General features: G+C 35.6%; 1 protein-coding gene and 1 pseudogene across 1 annotated transcript in view; both read left to right on the top strand.

Annotated features, from left to right (window-relative positions):
- The window catches only part of LOC129065491 (transmembrane protease serine 11C-like), a 54,435-nt gene extending 46,923 nt beyond the window's left edge, over positions 1-7,512 (top strand). The window contains exons 8-10 of the mRNA XM_054566733.1: positions 1,072-1,331; positions 2,363-2,505; positions 7,351-7,512. Coding sequence (XP_054422708.1) covers positions 1,072-1,331; positions 2,363-2,505; positions 7,351-7,512 — 565 coding nt within the window. The remainder of the gene's footprint in view (positions 1-1,071; positions 1,332-2,362; positions 2,506-7,350) is intronic.
- A 3,482-nt stretch (positions 7,513-10,994) lies between these two features.
- On the top strand, positions 10,995-11,951 carry LOC129065513 (tubulin alpha-1A chain-like; annotated as a pseudogene).
- Positions 11,952-13,190: the final 1,239 nt, after the last annotated feature.

Genomic DNA, 13,190 nt, shown 5'->3' with positions numbered 1-13,190 from the left:
CCAACCATTCAATATTGCAGAGGATAGCATTAAAACTACTCAATGAATTATTAGTTTTAGAAAAAGATATATTCAAGGTAATGCAGATTTGTCAGCAGTGGCATTATTAACATTTAAACCAAATAATTCTTTGCTGTGGGGGGATATCCTGTGCATTAGAATGTAGTTTACACCATTCCTGGCCTCTGCCCACCAAATGCCAATAGCAATCCCCCAGGATTGACAAGCAAAAATGTCTCCAGACGTTACTGAATGTGTCCTGGAGGATAAAATGGCCCTCAGCTGAGAATCACTAAGCCAGATTCACTTAATTAATTTTATAAAGAAACTATAAATCCCAAATTGAACATAGGTCCTGTATTTCTCACTGTTATTGCATTGGGTCTTATCTAATCAAGTACTTGAATTCATCCTGTGTCCTCTCCTTATATATATTATAGATCTATTTGAAATTCAATAATTATTTCTTTAAATATATTATTGCACCAAAAGTTTGTCTTTTTTCCTAAAAGTTTTTTTATTCTTTTGTCTGATGATTTGTTTCAATAATTTCTATTGGTTTTTATATACCATTTATTGGTTTTATATTTTTAAACAAAAATCCCTCTTAAACTTGGAGTCTGAAAATGTTCCAGAACATTAATTTTCAGGACTTAATGTATAAACTCTCAATTAACAAATAATAACAAAAGTGAGAAATATCTTTATATTTATAGTTTTAATAATCATAAAATAGGATTTAGATATTTCCTTAATTTCTATGTTTACTGTGTCCCATATCCTTACCCACTTTTTATTTAATCTTTCTATTGTGTGTTGCCAGTTATCTTTCTTGTCTTTTCTGGGGAAAAAGAGAGGAAAATGTAGTTTTAATGGATTATCTTTTATAATATACCTTAATGAGTTATTCAAAATCTATCCATGCTTTTAGTTTTATTTTTCTTCATACATATAGCTTTACTTTTGTATGCTTATATGCATTATAAGAATTCAAAACTTACCCATTTTTAAAAGCATAAGAAATTAATTCCTACAGATCCAATTTTTAATAAATATGTCTATTTTCTTTAGTGCCAATGACCCCAGAAAATGGAATGTTAGTTTTGGGCTTCTTTTAAGTCATCCACAAACACAACGAGGTATCAAAAATATTATAATTCATGAACACTACCGTTACCCTGCACATGATAATGACATCGCTGTTGTGAATCTGTCTTCACCAGTATTATATACAAGCAACATTCGAAGAGTATGTCTTCCAGAAGCTAATCATACATTCCCACCCAACTCAGATGTGGTGGTCACTGGATGGGGATCATTAAAGTCTGACGGTGAGTTCCCAACCTTCCTCCATTACCTGGTTTGAGTTTTAGGAGTTATAAAACAATACCCAGAATCACAACTAAACCTGACAAATACTTTTTCTGGATGATTTTTTAAAGGATGATGTGCAATATTGAAAATTATCCTCAACAACATTCATTTAAAAACTACAATTTCATAGAACTCTTTACCATAATTTCCCTTAACAATAGCAGTTTTTAGAGAAATGTATTACTTGAATAAGTAATTCATTTTTCCTTATTTCATTAATTTGTTCATTTATTTAAAAAACTTATATTGATTTCCACCTTTGTTCCAAGTACTATTCTAGGTGGTTTAGATAAATAAATAAAATGAGCAAGTATTCCTGCCCTCATAAAGCTTATATTCCTAGCAAAGAAAAGTAGATAGTAATCATGAAATATAATCAGTAAATAGATTATACAGCATGTTTTGTGCCCGTAAGTACTACAGACAAAATAAGGACAACAGAAGGCCAAGCATTTTTGATGGGGTGAAATGAGTAGGCAACACCTGTGACAAGGCAATACCTGAATAAAGATCATTTAAACATGTGCATCCTGATGACCCTAATAATGTAAAAATTTAGTGGCTAGTTATATTCATAAATGCATTTGAAAATAGAAGGAAATAAACCTAAAATTAATTCCAAGATTCAGAATTATGGAAAAAACAGAAAATCTAAAAATGATCATAAAGTGTATATTTCTGCAATATGGATGTTTTATTTTGTTTTCTAAGACATACATTTCATAAACATAAAATTCCAAAACAATTCAAAAGGCAACTATTTCATCGTATATGGATGGGCGCTCTACTTCAAAATATGATCATTTTTAACAATAGTATTCCATGTTCCTAACATTATTTCTTTGTTACTTCAGAGACAAATAAAAGCTACATTAAAATAAAGGTTTTACATTCATTTGGAAATTGTATATAGTGTTAGATACTAATAACCTAGCCAGAGAGATTAATATTGACTTTAGCAATAATTATCTAATCTCTTCTTCTTTAGGATCAATTTCTAATATCCTCCAAAAAGGAGCAATGAAGATTATAGATAATAAGACCTGCAACAAGGAAGAGATATATAGTGGTGTGATAAAACCTAGCATGTTGTGTGCTGGCTTTCTGAACGGGAAGGTGGATGCCTGCCAAGTAAGTCTGCTTATTCCATTTTCAGGAAGATTTTTTTCCTCATAGTTTTTAATTTCCAATTAACCAGTTCCATTTTCTCAAAAGATTGACAATTATTAAAAGCTTAAGTATATTTTACAGCCAAAGTATTTACTTAAAATTATAGTGCTTTGATGGGTCCCCTTAAAGTACTGAAGTGCTAAAACCACCCTTACTATTATGAGAAGCTGTGAGTAGGAGTAGGGAAGGGACTCAGTTTGGAATACAGTAAAGAGATGAAATGGAATATTGATGGCTTTACTTCAGTTCTTCTTTCACTGAGAAACATTCAACTGAGTCCAACACCAAATCATGGAACTTTCTTAATTAATGTGGCTCCAACACCCTACATATTTTATTTATTTAAAAACACTTAGCATGTTCATGTGTCAGCCACTGTCTAAGATCTTTACAAATATTAATTTATTCAAGTTATGATAGTTCTGTGACGTATGGTTGTACTATTATAAACCTTCTCATTTAAAGAGACCGACACAAAGAGAGCAATTTGCATAAACTCACTCAGGCATTAAATGGCACAACTGAAATTTAAACCCAAGAAACAGAGCTCTATAGCCTATACTCTGAATGCTGCACGAAGCTTCCTTTCTTTAGGCTTTATATGCTTCAAACACTCCTGATGCTATTTATAAGCAATTGTCATAGAGCTAACAAAAGAACTAGTGCAGTTATCTAGGCAGGCCAAACCAGTGATAAATTCAGAAGATCCTTATTTTATTAATTCATTCTTTCATGAGTACATGAAAACAACCAGCAGTTGTTTGTTGACTACTATGTGCCAGACCATGTGCTAGGTGCAAGAAAGTTAAAAGTGAATAGAGCATTATTTCTAATCTCCAGGAGCCAGAAGACATGCAAACAAGCACTTGCAATACATAATTATCATCTGTAATTACAGATTTCGAGCTTTCCAACTGTTCCACTAAACCTATTCTTTCAAGTCATGACAAGCGTGAATCCCTATTTCTCTCCATTTCCTTTCAGCCCCATGACCCTCTTCTAACTTTATGCATTCTAGAATGCATGTTTCATTATTTCAACCATTCTCTTGACACCGCCCTGAATGACTTCACCATCTTTTACTTCCCCCACACCCATCCTAATAATCTCCAACCACTGAGCAGTCTCTCTACTTTATTTGCTTTTATATGTGAGCTACTTAGAACAGCCAGAAAAAAATCTTGTAGCCTTGTAAATTCATGTCATATAATCACACTGAGTCTTTAATACACTAGAATTCTTTCATGCATCTTTCATGATGCTATGTCAACCTACCACACCCTTATATTCCTTAACTTATGAGATTTCCTCCTACTAACTAGAAAAAAAGTGAAAGTGATCACATGAGAACTCCTTTAATTTTTTGTTTTACCTGATAGATTTACATTTGTACTTATCTTCACTTTCTAGGCTCATTATAAACAAGTTTCTCCTACTATTCAAAGCAAATCTCTTACCTGTGTTCTTCATCCACTCTCTTTCCATCTACACATATATTTGAACTTCCTATTAATTTGAACTTTCGTCCATATTTTCTAAATTGTCCCACTCAAATGGACTCTTCCACATACTCTGCAAACATTATTAGATCTCTCTCTAGATTTATCCTACTCTTTCTTTTTCCCTTCTTTGTCAAATCTCTAAAGAACAGTTTACTATTATGCTTCCATATTCTCAATCTACTCATTCTCTGACCCGCTGCTTGCAGACTTTCGCCCTTCCAGTCCACTGAAAGTACCCTAGCCAAGATTACTGACTGTCTACTTGCCAAATCCAATATATGCAGCATGGAAGACAGACTGAAACCAAGTGAGCTAGAGATAGTGTGGTCTATCAAAATAGTTTGTCAGAGAAAAGTAATGAGGGCTTCAACTAAGACACAGCAGGATAAAGAGATGATGAGACAGTAACAGCTGAGTAACAAGATGATGGGATGAATTAGATGTGAGGAAGAAGGAAAAAGGGAAATTCAATGTTAACTCTCACATTTCTCCCCGAACAATTGGAGAGAAGGTGTACAGGAGAAAGAAGTTTGAAGAGAGTGAAAGTTCAGTTTAGGGTGTGCTAAATTTGAGGTGTCTGAGGATTATCCAGGCAGATATGTCTACTATATCATTGTAAATAAAAACCTTGAGGTCAGGAAAGAGTTCTGGCTGGAGATATATATATGAAAAAGCCTTTGCCCTCTGGGTAGTATCTAAATTCATAAGCATAAATACAATTGCTTAGGTAAAGTGTGTAAAATAAGAAGTACCTAAGTAACAAAACTTGGTTATACATACTTTTAATGTGCTAACAGTAAAGGATAAAAAATTCAGAAAAACAAGAAGAAACTGGCTTCACAGAAGTGCAGGAATCAGAAAAAGGGGAATAATTTACAGTGACACACGCCGTAGGAAAGTCAAGTAAGACAAGCCCTGGGAGAACCATCAAATTCAAAAATTGTTTATCAGTAAAGTTGGAGAAGACGCATTTGGTGGAAAGGAAAGATGTTTAGAAGGGTGTTAATGTGGATGAGAATATGAAAATTTTGATATAAACTATCACCTTAAATCACTTTGCTATGAAAGGAAGATACTTAAGGCAATAGAGGAGGTGTTAAGATCCAAAAGGGTTGTCATTTTTCAGATGAACAAGACAAAAATAGTTATTATTTTTTTTTAAAAAAAAAAGCATGTATATGCTTGGAGAGGATAGAAAGTGGAGGAAATGAAGGCATATAAAACAAGTTTCTTGATCCACAGGATAAAGGGATTAATCTTGGAAAGAACTAAATGCATCTATTGCTCTAAAGAGGACAGTAGATACACATGTGGGCTGAGAATTCAAAAGGGGCAAACCAAGAAATGGAAAGATTCCTACCTGTCATTCTCCACTTACTGTATGAATTTGAAACTAAGACATTAGGTTCAGAGTCAGGGAATCAGACTCTGGGAATCAGGGAATTTTTAAAAATTGTGAAATGAGTCTTGTGCCCTGCTGGTAGGAATGTAAAATGGCAGAGCCTCCATGAAAGACAGCATGGTGGTTCCTCAAAATAAATTAAAAATAGACTATCATATGATTCAAAAATTCCATTTCTCAGTATATGACCAAAATAATTGAATGCAGAAACACAAATAGGTAATTGCACATCCATGTTCACAACAACATTATTCACAACAGCTAGAAGATGGAAGCAACTCAAATGTCCATTGATGGATAAATGCATGAACAAAACATTGTATGTATATGTATATAAACATATACATATATGTATTTATACTATGGTATATATTCATATAATGGAATGTTACTTAACCTTAAAAAGGAAGGAAATTCTGACATGTATTTTTAACACAAATGAAACTTGAAGAACTTATGCTAAGTGAAATAAACCAGTCACAAAAGAACAGATACTGTGTGACTCCACTCATGAGAGGTAGTTGGACTAGTCAAACTCACAGAGATAGAAAGTAGAATGGCAGTTGCCAGGGGCTAGAGAAAGGGAACAGTAGCAAGTTATATGGTATAATAGGTATATAGTTTCAGTTTTGCAAGATGGAAAACCTGGAGATGGATGTTGACAATGACCATACAGCACTACCAATGTACTTAATGCCATAGAACTGTTAAAATGGTCAATTTTATGTTATGTATATTTTATACACTTAAAAAATAAATAATGATTTTTTAAATTGTGAAATGAGAAAAGTTTGGATTGGCTGCTCTTAAAAATGAGAAAGAAATATGGTTAGGGATACATAACTGTTAGGGAAGGTGTTGGTTTGAGGATGTGAATTTGTAACACAGCTTTCTTTCACAGATTATGGTTTGTCCCAGGTTATGGTGGGAAGGTAAGAAGCTGAGAATTCTGTTGAAAGTGCATTGGTATGGTTAAATTAAAAATATAGTCACATGAATAAAAATGAAAAATTAGAAATACATAAGTTAATACACTAGAAGAAAAGGTAGGAGGCAAAGATTGGCATTCTTAATGAGGTTGAAGAGCAGGTGTAGAGTGAAAAGTAGTGGAACGAGAACACTGAAGCTACATGCAGCCATAATGTTCAAAAATGGCATTTCAGAGGTGGAACAGTTCCAGATGGTGAAGTTTTCCCTTTTCCTGCTTTCCACCCCTGCCCAGGAATGACACGGGGTATTTCATAAGCATGTGTAGATGATCAGAATTAAGGAAACCAAAAGACTGTTGTTTCATCCAATAGAGGTTGAAATTTTCCAGGATGGACATGAAGGATTAAAGCAAAGAAAAATTCAAATATCCATGTGTTCAATCATTCCAGAAAAATGACGTAAATATAAGTAGATAAAAACCATAAGGAGTTACCAGATAGTTTAATCAAATTACACAGTTCTGAAAATTGGAGGGATGTTTACACAAGAATGGAACAGCAATAGTCCAGTGCTGGTGGCAAACAAATAAAAATACCTTCCTTTGATACCTTCCTTTTTCTCAGTATCTGCCTAAAAATGGGAAAGTTTTGGAACATAATCAAAGAATTCCTCAGCATACGGACAATTACATAAGCAACAATACCTTTAATATCTCCTTTAAGTAATAATTGAATTGAAATTTTTCGTACTTGTTTTCCATTTTATATTTTATATTCAAAGATATATATTGATATCTTTGATTTAAATAAATGATTATAGAACACAAAAATATTCAAGACTACAATCATTTAATATTGAAATACTTGGGGTTTTTTTCCTTCTTCCTTCTCTCCCTATCTTTACTACAGAAAAGAAAAACAAGCAGTATTCATCTTTAATAATAGCAATTTTATAAATTCTTTTTCTTTCCAGGGTGATTCTGGTGGACCTCTGGTTAGTGCAGATCAGAAAGGCACTTGGTTCCTTGCTGGTATTGTAAGCTGGGGAGATGAATGTGCTCTTCCAAACAAGCCCGGTGTCTACACTCGAGTGACATACTATCGAGACTGGATCATGTCCAAAACTGGCCTCTAATGCAGAAGTTTTTTGCAGATTAAAGCTTGAAGATTACATGCTTTTAAATATGTTTGTAATTTCAAACTACACTTAACTAAGAATCACTTTGTGAACACTTATTGTTGCATATTTAAACATACTCAATTTTAGACCTATGAAAGCTTCTCGTGCATTAGATTTTGATAAAGGTTTAGTGAAAGCAATGGTACATACCATTTTCTCCTTTACCCCTTTCCAGACCAAAGACAATTATATGAATAAATATAGATTACAGTTTGCTAAGAAGGTCTTAATTGCTAATTTGCAGATCAAGTTCCCTTGAGAAATCATAAAATAAGTGTTCACAATAAACTTCTTTCTGGGTATATAATCTGACAGGCACATGGATTCCATACCACCAACATATTGGCAGGTTGTAGCCTAGTGAATTAAAGTAATACTGCCTATAAAAATTTCCCAGGATCCCTGGCTGGTACGGCTCAGTGGGTTCAGTGCTGGCTTGTGAACCAAAGTGTTGCTGGTTTGATTCTCGGTCTAGGGAACATGCCTGGGTTGTGGGCCAGGTCCCCAGTTGGGGGTGCTCAAGAGGCAATCACACACTGATGTTTCTCTTCCTCTCTTTCTCCTTCCCATCCCCTCTCTCTACAAATAAATAGATAATCTTTAAAAAAAAAATCCCAAGAAAATCTGTCTACCTGTTTTCTTTCTAGTCTTTGTGCCCCTGCTAACCCCTTTTCTAGCTATGGTTTCTTCACCCTGAGTGATGCAAAACAGCGTGGTAATCCCATGGAGTGCATTGAACAGATCTTGATGCTTGTCAGTTTGTCCTTATTTTTCTTTCATATGAAAGCAAGGCCAGAAGATGGCTCTCACATATGCACACAAAATAATAAAATTATTCTCAGACACTATGTAATCTTGAATAAACTATGCAAATAATGCCAGATTCCATATCTCCAAATTCTTAAAATTTATAAATAATACAAATTATCAACCAGAATAAATAATATGGAAGTTGTGCTTCTACTTTCCTTTTGCCCACCCAGAATCATCCTAGCTCTCTTCTGAATTAATACCATGTTTTTCAAAATTATACTACTTCATAACAAATATTTTAATGTTTATTGCCTTAATTATAGATTTTGCATAAAGCAATGTTATATTATGCATATTCTGGTATCTTGGGGGAAAAGTATGGTGGAGTAATGATTTAAGCCACCAGTTCTCTTCTTTACCTAATTTCTTTGTGTATAGAAATTATATAAAATTCTTAAGGAAAAAAGTACAAGTACTTAGGTTTTATTTTTGAAAACAATTTGACACAAAGACAAGTATGTTAGACACTCGCATTTATGAAGTATGCCACTTCCAAATAGGGCTGGTTTAAGAGAACCAACCTGCACAATGATATATTGTATAATGATAGACTGCCTTCTCCTCTCTATAGAGAGACAAAAGAGTAGTTAAAGTCAGTTGTAATGGTGCCTCCTCCTCCCTGGGCAACAGTGTCATAAATACTGGATCTCTTCAGATTCAGGAATTTCTGCTATAAATAGTAACTGGGAAGATCTCATAATGAGCAGGGCATCCTTTGTTGAGTTATAGCTGTTCAAATTGTTGAAACTTCACGGGAAGAGACCAAGGGGATCTCTCATGCTACCATTCCTCTCTGAATAGCTTTTAAATTTGTCTCTTGTTTCCATAGCAATTTTATGTGAACACTTCCTTGTAATTAATAGTCCACATTTTCTTCCTCAAATTCTTCCAATTAAACCTTAAAATGCTCCCCTTTTCCTCAAATCATAATTATAACAAACACTATGATTTTTTTTAAATCCTCACTCAAGGATATGTTTATTGATTTTAGAGAGAGAGGAAGGGAGAGAGAAAAACATCGATGTGAGAGAAAACCATCTATCTGTTGCCTCCCGTATGTGCCCCTGCAACCTAGGTTTGAACCCTGACCAGGAATTGAACCCACAACCTTTTGGTGAATAGGATGACACTTCAACCAACTGAGCCATTCAGCCAGAGCCAGACACTATTGTTCTTAATTAAACAAAGTAATTCATGTTTTGAAAATGAGAGCTACTGGGCTCTCTTGATACTGTGCTATCTTTTCTTCCTTTTAGAAACAAAATTTTCTCCCAAATTCTTTTCATCCATGTACTTCTCCTTTGGAAGACCTGTATTCTTCTATTCTTTCAGTCTTATTAGTAAAGAGGTGTAAAAAAAAAAAAAAAAAAAAAAAACTATTTCTTCCTCCTCTGGATCACTTCCAAACCACCATTTCTCTTGCAATTCAGAAAGAGCTGACCAGGTAGGTACATAAAGAGGATGGCGATGATAGTACAAAAAGAAGCAAAGATATCATGCTTGAGCATCAACTCAGGTCATGAGAGAGAGGCTCATCCCTAGAGCTGCCTGGGTTCCTGTGGGCTTTCTATGCCTTGTGTATCATAAAAGAGACCTCTGTTACCTAAGAGTCTCCTTTTCTTGCTACCAAAAAAACCTAGATACCATGACCTTTCATTCACTAAGGACCCAGACATCTGGCTCAGTCTTTCTCTTTACCCCACTCCTACAAGAAAGGTAAGGTAGCATAGAAGGTAAGGACAGCAGCTCTGGAGGCAGATGCATGTGATGCAATTCCCAACTCATGTGTAACTGGTGCCCTGTTTTTCACTTTATTCAACCATAAAATAAAGATAACAATAGTACTGACCTCTAGGGTTGTTGTAAGGATTGAATATGTTTATATATGTAACATGCTTAGAAAAATGCCCAAAACATAGTTATTACCCAATAAGTGTTAAATATTGCTAATAGTATCATTGCCAGAATCAGTGAGCACCTTCAAAATCCACATGCTTGACCCATCCAATAGTCTAAATCCAAGGTTCTTTGAGTTCCTTAGATGCACCAAACTTCACTCACCCTATACTCCTAACCACTTCCCTAGGCACGCCCTGTATTTTCTTGTTAGAACAGCTTCACATCCAGAATATTAAATTCAAATTTCTATCTATGTTGTCCTAGGTTTATAATCTCTTCCTCCATTATAGTTTCTTTTCATTCCATCAGGATCCTCCTTTCCCAACACCCCTCTTCTACTTGAGTTTACCACCACCTCCAACACTTTCATATATCCACTTCCTTTCTTGTCAACCCTAAACTCCTTAATAGTCTTACTGAATCATCAGCTTCCCTAACAGTTCTGCTCCCTTGTCTTTCTACAATATTTGCTCTGGTCCCTTGAGCTGATTCCATCTCAAAATCTCTACACATCCTCAAGATTTATATATCTATTTGTAAAATCATTTTTTCTGTGTTATATGTCCATCTCCTCAAATTTCATATATTCTTCCAATGGCTATTCTCATCAAAGCACTAAAGCTAAGGCAAGTTCTCTTATCGACAGCCTAAGAATCTCACTGTAAGAAGAAACGACCTCTCCTCTTCCTCTCTGCCATTCACTTGGCAGCCACAAAGCAGCAACCATGCGTAAATGCATCTCCATTCACATTGACCAGGCTGGTGTCCAGACCGGCAATGCCTGCTTGGACCTCTACAGTCTATAACATGGTACCTGGCTGGATGGCCAGATGCCAAGAGACAAAACCACTGAGTAGGGAGATGACTTCTTCAATGACCTCTTCACTGAGACAGGCACTAGCAATCATGTGCCTAAGGCAGTATTTGTAGACCTGGAACTCACAGTCATTAATGAAGTTCAAGCTGGTACCCACCACCAGCTCATCTACCCTGAGCAGCTGATTATAGGCAAGGAATATGTTGCCAATAACTATGCCCATGGGCAATACACCATTGGCAAGGAGATCATTGACCTCATCCTGGACTTAAATCAGAAAATGGCTGACCAGTGCATAGGCCTTCAGGACATTTTGGTTTTCCACAGCTTTGGTGGGGGAACTGGTTCTGTGTTCACCTCCCTGTTCATTTAATGTCTCTGTCAGTTATGGCAAGAAGTCCAAGCTGGCATTCTCCATTAACCCAGCCCCTCCAGGTTTCCACAGCTGTAGTTGAGCTCCACAACTCCATCCTCACCACCCATACCACCTTGGAGCACTTTGATTGTGCCTTCATGATTGACAATGACGTAATCTATGACATCTGTCATAGAAACCTTGATATTGAGCTCCCAGCCTACACTAATCTGAACAGGTTAACAGGTCAAATTGTGTCCGCATCACTGCTTCCTTCATGTTTGATGGAGCCCTGAATGTTGGTCTGACCAATTCCCAGATCAACCTGGTGCCCTATACCCACATACACTTCCCTCAGGGCCATATTCCCACATGTGCCCCTGCCGTCTCTGCTGAGAAAGCCTACCGTGAACACTTTCTGCAGCAGAGATCACCAATGCATGCTTTGAGCCAGCCGGCCAGATGGTGAAATGTGACCCTCACCATGATAAATACAAGGTCTGTCTGTAAAATGTCCAGCCATTATTAATGTAACAGGAACATTTTACATGACATCAATGTAACCTGGCAGTCAAGAAGAGTGGACTAGAATGCACATGCGTGAACAATGATGGTTTCACTGTACTAGTCAGTGGTAGTGGTAGACACCATGGAGTGAACATGTGCACTGTGTACCATCGCATTAAAATGACTGAATAGAGCAATGAATCTGAATCAAATTTTGCATTAAGCTTGAACATTTCTCCATGAAAACTGTTCAGGTGATTCAGAAGGCCACAGTTCTGGGCAGCTAGTGATTGGCAGCTTCATCATCACAATGCACCCACTCATATATCATGTCTCCTGCAGAGTTTTTAGAAAAACATCAAATCACCCAAGTGACTCAGCCTCCCTACGGCCCAGATTTGGCGCCCTGTGTCTTATGGCTTTCCCCAAAACTAAAATCACCTTTGAAAGAGAAGAGATTTCAGACCATCAATGAGCTCAGGAAAGTCTGATGGGTCAGCTAATGGTGACTGGAAGAATAATTTGAGATCCCAAGATGCCTACTTTGAAGGGAACTGAGACATCATTGTCCTATGTACAAAGTTTCTTGTATCTTCTTCAGTAAATGTCTCTATTTTTCATAGTACATTGCTGTATACTTTCTGGACAGACATATATATCAGGTATTTAGTAACTATTAAATGAGCCAATATAAAACAGACAACAGTGTCGTGATTGCAGGGGGTTGGAATATAAGGGGATTAAATGGTAATGAAAAATAGAATAAAAAATAAAATAAAATAACAGAAAAAATACAAATAAGTGAACCAACCAAATTTAAGTCAAAAGAGCCACCTCTACTCTTAATATTCTTCTAGCTTTGGCTGCCAAAGAAGCAAACTAGTTGACATATGACAAATCAAGCTGGTGATTTAATAAATTTCAATATAAGTCATACCAGTATTGGTAAATAGCATCATCAAACCCATAAAAATTAAACTAGCAATACAGAGAAAGTTTCTAAATGGCCCCAAAGTAAAATGATCAGATAACATACAAAGGAATATAAGCAAATATTCATATTATATAGAAACACAGTAATATGGTTATAGCATCGATCCATAGTTACTATATCTAGTTACTATATGCAATAATGTACAATAATGGCAGGTATAATATTTTAAGTGGAACCTAATCAACAAAACAAACAAATCAGCAAAATAGAATTAGAGACATGGAAATAACGAGCAAACTGACAGTGGA

This window comes from Pteronotus mesoamericanus, unplaced genomic scaffold (genome assembly GCF_021234165.1).
Source record: "Pteronotus mesoamericanus isolate MK-2021 breed Mesoamerican mustached bat unplaced genomic scaffold, CSHL_Meso_final contig_180, whole genome shotgun sequence".
In the NCBI taxonomy this organism is placed as follows: Eukaryota; Metazoa; Chordata; class Mammalia; order Chiroptera; family Mormoopidae; genus Pteronotus; species Pteronotus mesoamericanus.
This window is presented reverse-complemented; position numbering and strand designations above follow the sequence as displayed.